The sequence below is a fragment of the Dipodomys merriami genome, unplaced genomic scaffold (assembly GCF_024711535.1).
Source record: "Dipodomys merriami isolate MVZ:Mamm:240054 unplaced genomic scaffold, mDipMer1.0.p SCAF_5, whole genome shotgun sequence".
Classification (NCBI taxonomy): Eukaryota; Metazoa; Chordata; class Mammalia; order Rodentia; family Heteromyidae; genus Dipodomys; species Dipodomys merriami.
Window position 1 is genome coordinate 64,931,293 of NW_027206068.1, and position 15,304 is coordinate 64,946,596.

Sequence of the window (15,304 nt, forward strand, 5' to 3'; positions counted from 1 at the left end):
AGAGTAGAAATCGATAGCAACTATGAAAACAGAACAATGAAGTTTGTTGAGATTGTTTGGGGAAAGGGGAGGAAAGGCAGGGTGCTAGAGAGAGTGATATTGATTGGAATCCATTGTAAATGTATGGAAATGTAACAATGAAATTTCTGTATAACTAATGTAAGCAAAAAAGTCTGTATTATTATACTTAATGGCTTTGAATAAACTATAATTTTTTCTTGCTTTATAATCTCATTCATGGCTTAGGATAATTCTGAATGTACTATTACTATTCTGAATGTACTATTATTCTGAATGTATAGTGTCTGATTGGCTACATAATCTGGAAATTTCTTTTTCAGTTAAATTACTTATTTGATTTGTCTTTTATTGTGACTTGTCTCATAGTAATGAAGCATTTCTTCAACGAAGGTTTTATTAGCTTGATCCTAATTTAGTTTTTACAAACTTGTCATTGTTAAGACAATTGAACTTTTCTTAAGTAGTCACTTAATGTAAAATATGCCTTCAGCTTAACAAGAAAAACTGTCAAATAATTTCCTTAGAAATTGTTCTACAGCTTATCCACATAATAAAAGATTTTCAAGCCAAACACTGGAAGAGATGTCAGAAGGTTCAGAAAAGGAAGACACTTCAGACAGAACAATCAGTGATGATGATGAATCGGTATGTTTTCCATAATTTCTATCTTATATTTTGAAATAAAAACATATATTCACATAGTATAAAATACATTTGATGTAAAATCAGTTCGATGGATAATGATAGAAGGGTGAGGTTGATTGGAATACATTACAGACAATGAATTCCCCCCTTGTATAACTAATATGTGCTAAAAATAAATCCAGTAGGTGTTTAAGTCATTGTCATTCAAGTTGGGAAATAACATGACTGAAAGTTAAGCTATTATTGGGTACAATATGTCTTGTCCTGAAAGAAAAAAAACTATCCTGGTGTTTTCTTTAGGGAATATTTTCAGCAAGAGTCTTATGGGATGTATTAAAATATGTGCATTAAGTCATTAGTGTTTATTTTATAATTGATGTCCACTTATTTTCTTGTATATAATTCTACTGCTGTCACCTCCTACTCTGTATCATACTAAAATCGCTTAAGTTCCAATACTCTGGTATATCACAGTAATAGTAAAGGTTAAAACGGTTCTGATATTACAAACAAAAGAATAAGTAAGAAGAAAAATGTAGAGTCTTAAGAAATATTTTAACTGTTTCTAGTCCATATTTCTGAGAGATTTTCTTCAAATTTTATTAAAATATTATCGTGTATATAAAATCTAGAAATACCCTTTAAGCTCATAGTTTTCTGGGTTTGTTTTTTTGGGAGGGGTTGATCTCGATTGTTGGGGTCTTTTTCCTATTTAAAAAAAATTTATTGTCAAGGTGATTTATAGAGGGGTTACAGTTACATAAGTAGTGAGTAAATTTCTTGTCAAACTTGCTACCCCCTCTCATTTTTCTCCCACTTTCCCTCCAACCCCCTCCCCCCACAAGTTGTACAGATCATTTCCAACATATTCTCTTGTGAGTATGGCTGTTGCATTGGTTCCACCTTTATCCTTAGTGTGTGTGTGTGTGTGTGTGTGTGTGTGTGTGTGTGTGTGTGTGTGTGTGTGTGTGTGTGTGTGTGTGTGTGTGTGTGTGATCATGGGCCTGGGCACTGTCCCTGAGCTCTTTTTTGCTCAAGGCTAGTGCTCTCTCACTTTGAGCCACAGCACCACTTCCCATTTTCTGGTGATTAATTAGAGTTAAAAGTCTCACGGACTTTCCTGCCCAGGTTGGCTTCGAACTTCAATCCTCAGTTCTCAGCTTCCTGAGTGGCTAGGATTACAGGTGTGAGCCACCAGCACCCTGCTTAGTTTATTCTTTTTTTGGGGGGGAGGGTCCGGTCGTGGGGCCTGAACTCTTGGCCTGGGCGCTGTCCCTCAGCTCTTCAGCTCAAGGCTAGCGCTCTACCACTTGAGCCACAGCGCTACTTCCAGCTTTTTTCTTTTTGCTTATGTGGTGCTGAGGAATCGAACCCAGGGCCTCATGCATGCAAGGCAAGCGCTCTACCACTGAGCCATCTTCCCAGCCCCTTATTTTATTCTTAATCTAAATTGTTTTCTGAAGTTCCCAAACATTGGTCATTTGCTACAGATATAATTATGACCACAGCAAGTGGAAGAGGAGCAGTCAAGATGCAAACTTGATGGTTCCAGGATATTGGAGATACTGCTTTGAGACCAGAAACCCACAATAAATTCTTCTTTTTTTGGGGGGGGGGTGTCCGGTCGTGGGGCCTGAACTCTGGGCCTGGGTGCTGTCCCTCAGCTCTTCAGCTCAAGGCTAGCGCTCTACCACTTGAGCCACAGTGCCACTTCCAGCTTTTTTCTTTTTGCTTATGTGGTGCTAAGGAATTGAACCCAGGGCCTCAGGCATGCAAGGCAAGCGCTCTACCACTGAGCCATCTTCCCAGCCCCCACAATAAATTCTTAAACTTTCTTATTTATTAAACATTAAAGACATGTACTCAGTTCCAAGTACAAACACAGATGTGAAAATATTCTAAATTTGAAACTGTTGGTTTTTAAATTTAAAAATTCTCTTGTTTCAGGATGAGGATTCATTCATAAAATTTTTTGATGAAGATATTCGTGAGTGTACACTGTTAACAGGTTTCAACTTTTCACTTTTTTATCATGAGATCTTAAGTTGATAAGATAAAGAAACTAAAAACAAGCTCAGATTTAATAAAATAATCATCATATTGATAGATAGAGAGTGAGAAATTTATATTCACTTCCATAAGTATCTTTTTAGAATTTAAATTCTTCAGCATGGTGTTACCTAAACCCAATTTATTATTGAAAATGATGGAGGAAATTGGATGTAAGTGATGGTTACTTTATAGTTGTCACTAAGCATTGGAATTGGCTTTGTCACCAGCACCAATGGTTCACCCCTGTAATCCTAATGACTCAGGAGGCTGAGATCTGAGGATCGCAGTTTGAAGCCAGTCCAGACAGGAAAGCCTGTGAGACTCTTATCTCCAATTAACCACAAACAGCCAGAAGTGGATCTGTGGCTCAAATGGTAGAGCACTATCTTTGAGCAAAGAAAAAACAAAAAAAGAAAGAAATCTCAGGGATAGCATCCAGGTCCTGAGTTTAAGCCTCAGGACCTGCCCAAGACAGATAGATAGATAGATAGATAGATAGATAGATAGATAGATAGATAGATAGATAGATAGATAGATAGATAGATAGATAGGTAGGTAGGTAGATAGATAGATAGGTAGATAGGTAGGTAGGTAGGTAGGTAGGTAGGTAGGTAGATAGATAGATAGATAGATAGATAGATAGATAGATAGATAGATAGATAGATAGATAGATAGATAGATAGATAGATAGATAGATAGATAGATAGATAGATAATTAAATTACTTTTAAAAAATAAAATGTGGGCTGAGAATGTGGCTCAAGTGGTAGAGCACTAGCCTTGAGCAAAGGAGGTCAGGGACAGTACCCAGGCCCTGAGTTCAAGCCCCAGGACTGGCAAAAAAAATGTATACAGGTACAGGTGGATAACCTAGCTACTTAGGAGGCTAAGATCTGAAGATCATGGTTCAAAGCTAACCCAGGCAGGAAAGTCTATGTGACTCTAATCTCCACTAAACTACCAAATACACTGGAAGTGGAGCTGTGGTTCAAGTGGAAGAGCACTAGCCTTGAGCAAAACAAAGCTCAGGGACAGAACCCAGGCCCTGAGTTCAAGCCTCAGGACCAACACACACACACACACACACACACACACACACACACACAATCAATAAAATAATTTTTTAAGTAAGCAGAAAAAGAGAGACAAGAGAGAGAAGAAACAGACATTTTTAAGTACTGGTTGAGAATTCAGCATGAATGCATGATATATATAAGTTGACAAACATTTTTGGCTCTTATGAGGGTCAGCTGCCACAAACATTCATAAACATTTTCTATTTAAAATGTCATGAATTATTCACTAGTAGAAAGGATATGCACGGATGAAATAGTGTTGGAAGAAAAACAAGAAGTCACATAAAGCACATAGGAATTGGGGCTTTCCTTCTCACTCCTTGTGTTGGAAACTTTTCCACCAGACGCTCTTGGCGACCCGTTCTTCCCTCGGACCAACCAGATTCTCTTGGAATATCAGCTAGGACGATGGGTGCCACGCCTTCGAGAGCCTCGAGATTTATACGGCGTTTCTTCTTCTGGCCCATTGAGTCCCACACGGTGGCCCTACCACTGTGAGGTCATCAATGAAAAAGTCCACCATATTGGTAAGTGTTTACCCAGACATTAGAGATTTTACTTCATTAAAACGGTGTTAGAATGTACATTCCAACAGAAATCTTTTCAGGTTCTCATGCAGATCATACATGGTTTTCTTCATTGCGTTGAATTATTTGTTTATATTCTCACATCTAACTGAGCTTACTGAGGATCCTTAACTTGAATTTCATTCAAGCAGTGCATAGATGTCCTTTATTTGAAGACATGTTTCTTGGGAATTCCTTTTGTGGGGGTGGTTTTTTCCTTCCTTTTGTGTCCCTATGTTGCTATGTACACATCTGGTGTGTCAATCAACTGTTCTGATTTTACAAGATTTTTCATGCTAATGAGTTATAGGGTGTTGGTTGGGTTAGTATATTGGTTTGGGTTCAGAATGAGTACAAAGGTTAAAAAAAAAAAAAGCTTCATGTTAATTCTCCTTTGACCATGATCAATGTCAGCAGGACCTACAAGTGTCTCAAAGGGACTGCAGGCATTTGTGGAGGTAGCAGGGCACACCAGGCCCTGCAGGGGTGAGTACAACCAGGAGGAACCTTATCAGAGTGGTGGTAGAGCTGGGAGGAGAGGGAACACAAGGGATGTTCTGTTGTCAAGCCTCTCAAGAGCAAGCACTACTGACGGTAAGGGGAATGACTTCTAACAATGGCAGTTGTGCTGAGAATGAAAAACGTGGCAGACGTGGCCCATACCCACAGGACAAGTACCATTGGCGTCAGAGTGATAATACTGGGCTGGACCAAAAGGAACCTGTCTCCAGATGTGGTCCCCACTTGGGTAAAGACCACTGGGTAAGACAGGAGACTTGTCCTCAGGCCTTACATGATCTTGGATGTAGAAAATCCTAAGCAATCTGCCGGGAAACGTTAAGAACTAATAAATGAACTCAACAAGGTTGCAGAATACAAGGTCAACATATAAAAATCAATTGTATTTCTACATAGCTGAGACCTGAGGATCTCAGTTCAAAGCCAGGTAGGGCAGGAAGATCTGTGAGACTCTTATCTGCAATCAGTCAGCAAAAAGCCAAAAGTGGAGGTGTGGTTCAAGTGACAAAGAGACAGCTTTGAACAAAAAAGCCAAGTGAGAGCATAATGTCCCAAGTTCAAGTTCTAAGACTAGATAAAATAGATCGCTAAATAATATACCATATTCACAAATTAGAAGAGTTCTTACATCATGATAAAAGTCCTTCTCAAATTGGTCTACATGTAAAATACCATTCTTATTACAATATTAACTGGCTATTTAGTAGAAATTGACATACTGTTCCTAAAAATCACATGGAAAACCAAGAAACCCTGGTCTCTCCTTCCCCCTCTTTAAAAACACAACAAAACAAAACTTGGAAGGAACAAAGCTGAGAACTCACATCTTCTGTGTTCAAGACTCACAGTCATTTAGATGGTGTGGTTCAATCATGTGGCTAGACATATAGACCAGTGGATAAACTTAAAAGTACAGAAATAAACCCAAAGATCTGTAATGGGTCTCAGTGAGCCTCAAAGATCTCTGCACCCTCACACTAGCCCACTTTAATAGCTGCACCTGCTAGCTGGTTGCTATGAAAACCTGTGGCAGTACAGCCTTCAGGATGCCAGTGCTGGGGGCTGGTTTTCTTTGGCAAGTGTACTGGTTGGCTGGCAGGTTCCAGAAAAGTCTTTCATTTATGGTCTGCCCAGGTGATTTGTTGTCATAGGGCAGAAGTAGTAGTTTGTTAACTTTCTGTGTCTCTTAGCTAAAATTGGAAGTCATTTTCAGAAGTCTTAAACCCATGAAAGACAGAAAGCTGGGTAAATGATTCCAAATTTAAAAAGAGTTAAGATGCAGGATAATCAAAGGCAGCATGTGATTTTCAACTAGATCCTTTTACTATGGACAGTGTTGTTGGTACAACTGGAAAATTTTACACAGGAGTCTAAGGTACAGTATGATTATACAGGAGCCATTCTATTTTGTAGGAAATATACAGCAGAGTATTTGGAGACAATTAAGTATCATGGTAAGTATTTGGGAGGGGGAGTCTTTCAACTTTTCTGTATGTTTTCACTGTATCAAAATAATGTATATAATTACAAAATAAAATATTTTTAAATCTCTAAAGGTATAAATGACTGCTATGCAGAGACCATAAAGAATTATTGATAGAAATTTTATGAGATATTAATTAATTAATTAAGGCTATAACAGGTTCATAGTCTCATTGTTTTAAAGATATCAGTTGTATCAGTGATTGATCTGTAGGTTAAAATAGTGTGCATATATGTATGAAACATCATAAAGAAACCCATTTAAGTGATGAGAATAAGCTAAAAAGAAAAAGAACACCAGAAATATAAAATAATTACGGAATGAGGGTACTAGTAGGAGGAAGAAGGGCAAATGGAGAGGGGGAAGGTGGTAAATATGGTCAAAATACTAATTGTACATGTGTGAAAATGGAACAGTAAAGCTTGAGATGGTTTGGGGAGGGGAGAATAGATAAGGGAAAAGGGCAGATCAAGGTACATATATGGACATGTCCAAATAAAACCCTGTTGCACAATCTAATTGATGTTAATTGAAAAAGAAGGGGAAAAAGAAAAATTCAATAACGGTAATGACCATCAGGTGGCGCCATTACTAAATTAATCTGGAACATTTAGACATGTACAGAGTATTTTAACTTTGGCCTAGATAGTAATTAATTTTCTAGAGAAAACTTCCTTCGAGAACAAGTCATTTAGCAAATAAATAAAGGAAATGCTATTCTATCTTGTTATACTTAAGCATTCCATTATGGCTTGAAATGGCTTGAGTTTGCATTTCCTTGATTGTTAGTAAGTCCCAGAAATGTTTCATGGACATCTTAAGAAGTTAAATTTAACTTATAATAAGCAATGGTGGAAAAGTGGAGGAAATAGAGCCTTCAAAATTACTGGTGAAGGGTAAATTGGTTAAGACACAAGATGAAAGTTTCAATAATCCTAGAATGGCTTTTCTGTAATGAAAATACATAATTGGATAGAAAGCATTTGTGGTAATAAACCTGAATTACATCATTTATACGTAAATGTGGATATTTACCCTATATTAGTTGTTCAGTCATCCATCCAATCATTCATCCATCTTTCTCACCATCCATCCATTTAAGCTACAGACATTTAAGTGCCTATTGCTTCAAATACTATACAAATAACATTTTTAATGACCAAGTGGGATTAAAATGAGTGAATGCTAGACTGAAATTGCATAAGGCTGATTCTCAAAATATGGTTCTCAGTAAGGAGACTGTGGAAAACTGAAACCTTGTCATTTATATGAGTTTTTTTTCCAGTTTGGATAGGCGATATTTGTATTTCTTTAAATGATAGTTATTAAGAAAAAAGTAATAGCATATGCTGAAGTTAAGGAAATCTCCAACTATTTCTTTGATAAGATGACTACACAAAGACAAATAGGAAAAATACTCCCAGTGTTTGCAGAATAGAAACTAAGTTATAAGTTTGTGATTCATTTTGACTTGAGTTAATTAAGGTTTTCAACTAATAAATGTAATTTACTATTAACTGATAATTGATTGTGTGTTGTTTGATTAATCCTGTAGTGCACAGTGGTACATATTTGCATTCATACAAGAGTTTATGTAGTGGATCTCTGTAGGTAGACTTTGCCACTATTCATTAACTCAAATACAGTGACATTGCTAGAGCAAATGTACACCTAATATTCAAAACATTTGCCCAGTAGTGCTTATTTCTTATCACCAGATTCTTGTTCAACTAGGGCAGTTGTATATGTACATACATGACTAGGGTAGTTTTCCCCGAAATAGATCACAATCTGAAAGATTTGTAATGACATAGACAACTTTTAAGACATTAGGAAAAGAAATAAAGCTGGCAGGTAATGTTTTCAAATGGAAGATGGTAGGAAGTCTGTGAATACATACCCTTTTGTGAGAGAAGGAATCTGAAAATGCTTACAGACTGAGGGCATTACCATGCCCAAGAAAGAGGCTGAAGATAACAGTGAAAGAAAGAGGGAAAGGTGGTACAGTGACCTCAGAGATGTGATAGAATGACATCAATGACTGAGGAAGAATAAAAAATCACAACATCAAATTGACAGTGAGCACAAAGCAAGCTTGTATTACTCAATAAAATAATTTTTGAGTATGGTATTCTCACAATAAAAAATAATAATAAAAAGAAAAATTTTTAAAAAGATAATTTTTGAACAAGATACAAAGGAATGCGAGTTTTGTTACAGTGTGATGGTGTTTATTGTTTTCAGTGAACCTAGCCTGCTCAAAACACCAAAATTTAGCCTGGATCTACACTTAATTTTTCCCATTTTATTTTGATGTTGTATTTATAGAATCCCTTCCTCTCTTCTTTTCCAGATTGGACTCCTTTTTTTCCTGAGCCAGTGTACATCCCAACAGGCCTGGAAATTGAACCTACCTATTCAAACTCCAAGGAGAACACAGTAGTTTATCTGGCAGAAGATAGTGAGTGCTAATAAGATAGGTTGCTGTAACATACAATTTGGACTGGTTCCTATTACTCACACCTGTAACCCTAGCAGATCCATACTTCAGGAGGCTGAAGTATGAGGACTGCAGTTCAAAGCCAGCCTGAGCAGGAAAGTCTATGAGAATTTTACCTCCAATTAAGTGGAGCTGTGGCTAGTAGAGTACTAGCCTTGAGCTGAGGGACAGTACCCAGATCAAGTTCAAGCCCCAGGGCTAGTATATATACACACACACCAAAAAACCACACCGTGGATTGCTGTTTAGATATACTTGTTTTGCTGTTTGTAGTGGGAAAATCAGAAATTACCAGGAAGTCTCTGTCCCTATGAAAAATGATGGGTTACATATTGATTCAAATGTTCAGCTAGTACTAATTAATTTTTGAAGTTACACTAGTTTATGCTGAGTAGCTTTAAAATATAATACCATCTCTATTAGAATGAATTCTGCCTGACATGGTTTTTGAAGGTAAAGTTATCAACAATTGTTAGTCTCTCTGCATCTCTTTCAATCACTCTTTTCATTTCATGCCTGTTTGATGCATTTCTTAGAGTTATCATTTTATAACCCAAGAAAATGCCCCACATTCAAATAACATCCAAGATTATATCCCATGAAAGTGTTACTACCCAAGATCAATATTTGCACTTTGCAAGCTTTACTAATACACACTCAATCTGCTCTTATGATAGAGAATGCTGACAGTCAAACTTAGAATCTTAGCCTGTGTCTTACTATAAGGAATATTCTAACATCACCAAGGGGGTGGGCAGGAATTTATGGCACAAATACAGCATCAGAGCTTACTATTTGGTGTTTTCATATATTAAAAATGTCTTTACAGAGAGCATCCAGGTTTTATTTAAAGGGCTTTCTACAGCTTTTTTTTTTCCTTTTGTCAGTCATGGGGCTTGAACTCTGGGCCTGGGCACTGTCCCTGAGTTCTTCAGTTCAAGGAGAGTGATCTACCACTCGAGCCAAAGCTCCACTCCCTTATTTAAAGGGCTTTCTAGAATGTATTTGCACATACATTTCTAAGCACCTAAAGAGAAAAGGCACCTCTGACTTTTAAAAATTTTGTTTTAAAATACTCATATTAACTTGGCTTACAGCTTCCAGGCATAGCGAAGTGAGATCTGAGTTTTTAAAAAATTAAAATAATTGAGGTGATTCAGTCAGAGGCTTGTCCAGAATTAGAAAGCACACCACGAGTAATTTGAGAAAATTTAATTGAATGAATTTACAAAAGGGTGAACAAAGTTAAGAGATACTAAAATGGAATGGTGAAATCTCATAGGCATGTACGGTAGCAGGCCATGTGCAGGTGTGTGTGTGTGTGTGTGTGTGTGTGTGTGTGTGTGTGTGTGTGTGTGTGTGTGTTACTTAAAATAAACTTTATGCTTCAGTTTTGTTTCTGTTGAGCCATCTTTGAGTTCAGTGATTATTCCTCTGATCCATGCAGTTCATCGAAGGTAAGCTCTGCTTCTGTGTAGTGTTTTCATTTTTCATATGCAAGTTAATGCTTTCTGACGGTAACCATCTGGAAATACTCACCTGCTCTTTTTCTTGAACTGTTAGTTTATTAATCATATGTCTTCTGAAGTCTCTACCTGACAGATCCAACATCTTTATCTTATAGAATGGTTATGTTTTGTAGCTTTGTCTCTTTACAATGCATGGAAGATTCATGTGTGTGCATGTGTGTGTGTGCGCGCGCACGCGTGTGCGCATGTATTTTGAAATCTTCAGGTTATTATCTGGAGATATTGTGGAAGACAATAAAAACAACTTGTCTTTATGCCTAAAAATTGGAAAAATAACCAACCAAATTTCCACTTGCTAACTCTTCAGTATATGTGTATGAGATGGAGTGGGGGCAGGGTGTTACCTTAGTAATTCAGGAAATGAGCTGGATTAGATTTATTTTTTGCTCGTGTTAACCTTCATTGCACCACAGGCTTCAAATCCCACATTATCATTTAGGATGGAGCTCGAGTGATGGGCTACAGTGGCAGCCTTCATTTTCCCTTTGCTCTATATCTCATGGAGGATCTCTCTGAACTTTGTACACTACTCCCAAATGTCTAGTTAGTTGGTTCTCATTGCTTGTTTTAGCCTGGTTTGAGGGAAGAAGTAGAAATGCATTATCATTCTACTTAGGCCTCAACCTTACTCACACACCAGGTCCCTGGTTCTTAGAAATGAAGTCTTCTCAGTACTCCAGTGTCTTCCAGTGTGTAAACCATGCTTTTCCTCAAGGAATAAAGGATTTGGTTTATTTTTCCTTTTCAATCAATTTCCTTTTCCTAGGTAGTATTCATGCATACCAGTGCCCTATTGGTGCCAGTGTTAGTTACCCTTACCCCAGAATTTAAGATTTTGCTCCATAAGTAGGAAGGAAAAGTGATTTGGGCAGATTTTGTGCCAGTCTCTGCAGTGCTTGCCAATGCCCCACCCCCATCCCTTCCTCCCCACACACAAGGTGCACCGTAAATGGTAATTACTCTGGATTTATCCATGGTTTCTCTGAATACCTGGTGAGGTCCAGGAGAAGAATATAAAATGCCCTTACATCTGTATATCCCTGATATCTTCCCAGAGACTCTGTATTCTCTTTCTAGTCCACTCCACCTTTGCCAATTGGCTTAACACTTTGACTCCATGCTCCTCACTGGAGTGTGCACCAGGTAAGTTAGTGTTCATGTCCCAGTTCTCCTTGGAAGTGTCTTAGATCTTATAGAAGCAGTGTTCCTGCAACCAGGATAGCTATACATTTATCCACAGCAATGTTTTTTTTTGTTTGTTTGTTTGTTTGGGGGTCAGTCATGGAGCCTGAGCTCTGGGCCTGGGCGCTGTCCCTCAGTTCTTTGGCCCAAGGCTAGCGCTCTACCACTTGACCAACAGTCCACTTTCAGCAGTTTTTGTTTTTTGGTTTTTTTCTGCTTATGTGGTGCTGAGGATCTTTGCTCTCTTTAGAAATGTATTACCTCACTTTCAAATATATTCATTAGATATCTTATTGTCATTGATTTAGTCTTTCCTTACCAGCTTACAAAGAACCCTGTTTTGTATATTCCCGAGTTGGAGGTAATCGAACACCCTTGAAGCAGCCTGCGGATAGTTGTGACAACACCTTGATATTTGAAGCAAGGTTTGAAAGCGGGAATCTACAGAAGGTAGTCAAAGTGTAGGTTTTAATTATTTTTATTTGAGGAGCAAAACACCAAATGTTTGTTTGTTTCTGTTTTAGGTCTTTATCTTAAAGTTCTTGGTATCTGTTACTACTGCTCTGTAATTCCTTAAGTATAAGTGCTAATTAGAGATATCAAGGATTTGAAACAATTATTTTACCTGTTCTGAATTAGAGATATCAAGGATTTGAAACAATCATTTTACCTGTTCCTAGTTGATTATTTGCAATAAAGTATACTCACATGCTAATTCAAACAGTTAGCTGACAAGGGAAAAAAGACACAAGTAAGATAAACTATATATATATATATGTATATATATATATATATATAATATTCCAATGGAATGCTATCTTTCTTTATAATTTAAAACTATTTAATGGCTAAGTCTGGAGTCCAGACAGTTATCAAACACAATCCTTGTATACTGAAAGCTTCACACTTTGGAATCTATGTGATCATGTTAACTTTTAAATGCTTTTAAATGTCTCTGAATGATAATTATTTCATATCCCAAGGATTATAATTAGCATAAAATAGAAATCTGTGTTTTATGCAAAAGAAAGGATTTTTCTTCCATTTCCATAACTCCTTAATCATTTATTTTACAAAATGCAATTACATTGAAATATGCAGATTTGATCAGACTCTTGCATTTTTTAATGTGCTGTGTTGAAATTACAAAGACTTTAGAGCTAGCATACAGTTTCTCGTGTAGGAAAAGAAGATTTCAATGCTTTTCTACATTTTTAATTAGCATGAATTAGTTGTACAAGGGGTTTCATGTTGACAGATCTATACATGCATGCAATGTCCCTTGATCAGACTCATACCCCCCTCTCCTCTCCCCCCCCCCCCGCCCTCCCTCTCCCTCTCCCTCTCTCGTCCCCCTGACCCTTTTCCCAAACCAACCCCAGCCAGCTCCATTGCTCTGTTTTCATACCCAGACATACTATATGTTGAACACATTCACCCGCCTTTGCCCTGGCCATTTTCCCTCCCACCTCCCACTAGTCCTTCCCATAGGACCTGTTTTACATTCCTGTCTTTTTTTTTTTTCTTTTTAGTGTGTGCTAATTGTTCCAAGGAGTTTCACTGTGGTATTTCACATATTTACAGATATTCACATATTCACAGATTGGTCCCTTGCTTCCTCTCACTCCCCCCATCCTTGCTGCCCAAGGTTATTCTGCAGCTGTCAGCAGCATCCTCGGTCACCGATGCCATGTGTTTTAGTGTTGTTCTCCCTGTAACATTCTCTTTGTCCCCACTCATCCTCTCAAGCATTCCCATCAGACAGACATCTATGCCATTTCGCATTCTGTATCTTTTGAAGTCACTTGTTATTGGATATTGTCTTAAGTGAACATGGTTTACCCTGCTCCTCTCTCCCCCTCCCAAAAAAAGTACTTCTGGGCACCGGTGGCTCACGATTATAATCCTAGCTATTCAGGAGGCTGAGATCTGAGGCTCGCAGTTCAAAGCCAGCCAGGGCAGGGAAGTCTGTGAGCCTCTTCTCTCCAATAAACCACTCAGCAAAAGCCAGATGCGGGGCTGTGGCTCAAGTGGTAGAGATCTAGCCTTCAGCAAAAGAAAAAGAAGTTTAGGGACAAGGTCCAGGAAACCCCAGGACAAAAAAGAAAAAGAAAAAAGAAGTACCATGTGGGAACAGGTGAAATAGATTTTTTTAATAAGGTAATTATTTTTTCATGTAATGTAAACGGGGGAAGGCCATTTTTACCCTCTTCCAGACTGGTTTTCTTCCCCCCGCCCCATCCCTTTCCATTTCTTGTGCTTCAGGGCGGAGTATGAATACCAGCTGACGCTGCGCCCGGACCTCTTCACCAATAAACACACCCAGTGGTTCTATTTCCAAGTCACCAACACCCAGGCCGCCACGCTCTACAGATTCACCATCGTCAACTTCACCAAGCCGGCCAGCCTTTACAACCGGGGCATGCGCCCCCTGTTCTACTCGGAAAAGGAGGCCCAGAGCCACCACATCGGCTGGCAGCGGACGGGGGACCAGATCAAGTACTACAAAAACAACCTGGGCCAGGAGGGCCGCCCGTTCTTCTCGCTCACGTGGACCTGTCAGTTTCCCCACAGCCAGGACACCTGCTACTTCGCCCACTGCTACCCGTACACCTACAGTAACCTGCAGGACTACCTGTCGGCCGTGAACAGCGACCCGGTGCGCTCCCAGTTCTGCAAGATCCGCGTGCTGTGCCACACGCTGGCGCGCAACATGGTGTACGTGCTCACCATCACCTCTCCCCTGAAGAACCCCGACTCCAGCAAGCGCCAGGCCGTGATCCTGACCGCCAGGGTCCACCCCGGCGAGACCAACAGCTCCTGGATGATGAAAGGCTTCCTCGATTACCTTCTGGGAGACTCGAGCGACGCGCAGCTCCTGCGGGACACCTTCGTCTTCAAGGTGGTCCCCATGCTCAACCCGGACGGGGTGATCGTGGGGAACTACCGATGCTCCTTATCCGGACGGGACTTGAACCGCAACTATACGTCCTTGATGAAGGAATCTTTCCCTGCTGTGTGGTACACGCGGAACATGATCCACAGGTAAGTGGGGGGGGGGGGGGGAGGGAGGGAGAAGAAGAAGCCTCACATTAACCTCTCTGCTTAATTGGTAAATGGCCTAGTAAGAATTTTAGTTTATTTTTTCACTCTCACCAGCTTGCTTACTTAGTTCACTCTTTACTTTTCCTAAGATCGTTTTGGAACGACTCCCTGAGTCGGATCTTAATATTCTCATGGCCTGAGTGCTACCAGATTCACTAACTTCCCCTTCAAGAGTGGCTCTGTCCAGGAAAGTTAGAATGAACTTGTGACTTTAAATGAGCATCATTATTCCACAATACTGTGAATTTCCGGAAATTATGTAATCACTTAATCACAATCAAAAAAAAAAAAAAAAAAAAGAACCTCTGGGAAGGGAGGGAGGGAGGGGATGGTAGGGGGAAAACAATGGAGGGGGTAACAATGTTCAAGAGGAAGTGTACTCATTACCTCACTCATGTAACTGTAACCCTCTGTATAGTATCTTTACAATAAAAAAAAAATTACAAAACACACACACACAAAATAAAAGAGTGGCTCTGTGAGACAAATAGTGGAATTTGCATGTCCCAAATTCAGTCTCTTGCCAAAACCAGCAGGAGGATCTGTGAATCTCTCTTGTGAAAGTTCCCTGCATCTCACAGGCTGTTCTAACACTGTGCTGGACATTGTTCTGACATTGGCTGTGTG

At 39.1% G+C, this 15,304-nt stretch overlaps 1 protein-coding gene and 1 long non-coding RNA gene across 17 annotated transcripts in view; one reads left to right on the forward strand and one right to left on the reverse strand.

Moving 5' to 3' along the window:
- The window catches only part of Agbl3 (AGBL carboxypeptidase 3), a 47,289-nt gene that overhangs the window by 4,495 nt on the left and 27,490 nt on the right, over positions 1 to 15,304 (forward strand). For 11 of the 16 annotated variants that reach the window (XR_011366949.1, XR_011366948.1, XR_011366950.1 and 8 more), the window contains exons 2-7: positions 546 to 666; positions 2,614 to 2,674; positions 4,138 to 4,320; positions 8,715 to 8,822; positions 11,895 to 12,033; positions 13,838 to 14,617. Coding sequence is in view for 12 of the 16 variants with exons in the window: in XM_069996806.1 (XP_069852907.1) it covers positions 604 to 666; positions 2,614 to 2,674; positions 4,138 to 4,320; positions 8,715 to 8,822; positions 11,895 to 12,033; positions 13,838 to 14,617 (1,334 nt within the window). In the remaining 4 variants the exon portion in view is untranslated. Of the gene's footprint in view, positions 1 to 545; positions 667 to 2,613; positions 2,675 to 4,137; positions 4,321 to 8,714; positions 8,823 to 11,880; positions 12,034 to 13,837; positions 14,618 to 15,304 lie in introns of those variants that run through there. The other 5 variants (XR_011366951.1, XM_069996814.1, XM_069996804.1 and 2 more) reach the window with 5 other exon arrangements.
- The window catches only part of LOC138809819 (uncharacterized), a 38,488-nt gene continuing 37,692 nt past the window's right edge, over positions 14,509 to 15,304 (reverse strand). The window contains exon 3 of the long non-coding RNA XR_011366953.1: positions 14,509 to 14,586. This is a non-coding gene — a long non-coding RNA (uncharacterized lncRNA). The remainder of the gene's footprint in view (positions 14,587 to 15,304) is intronic.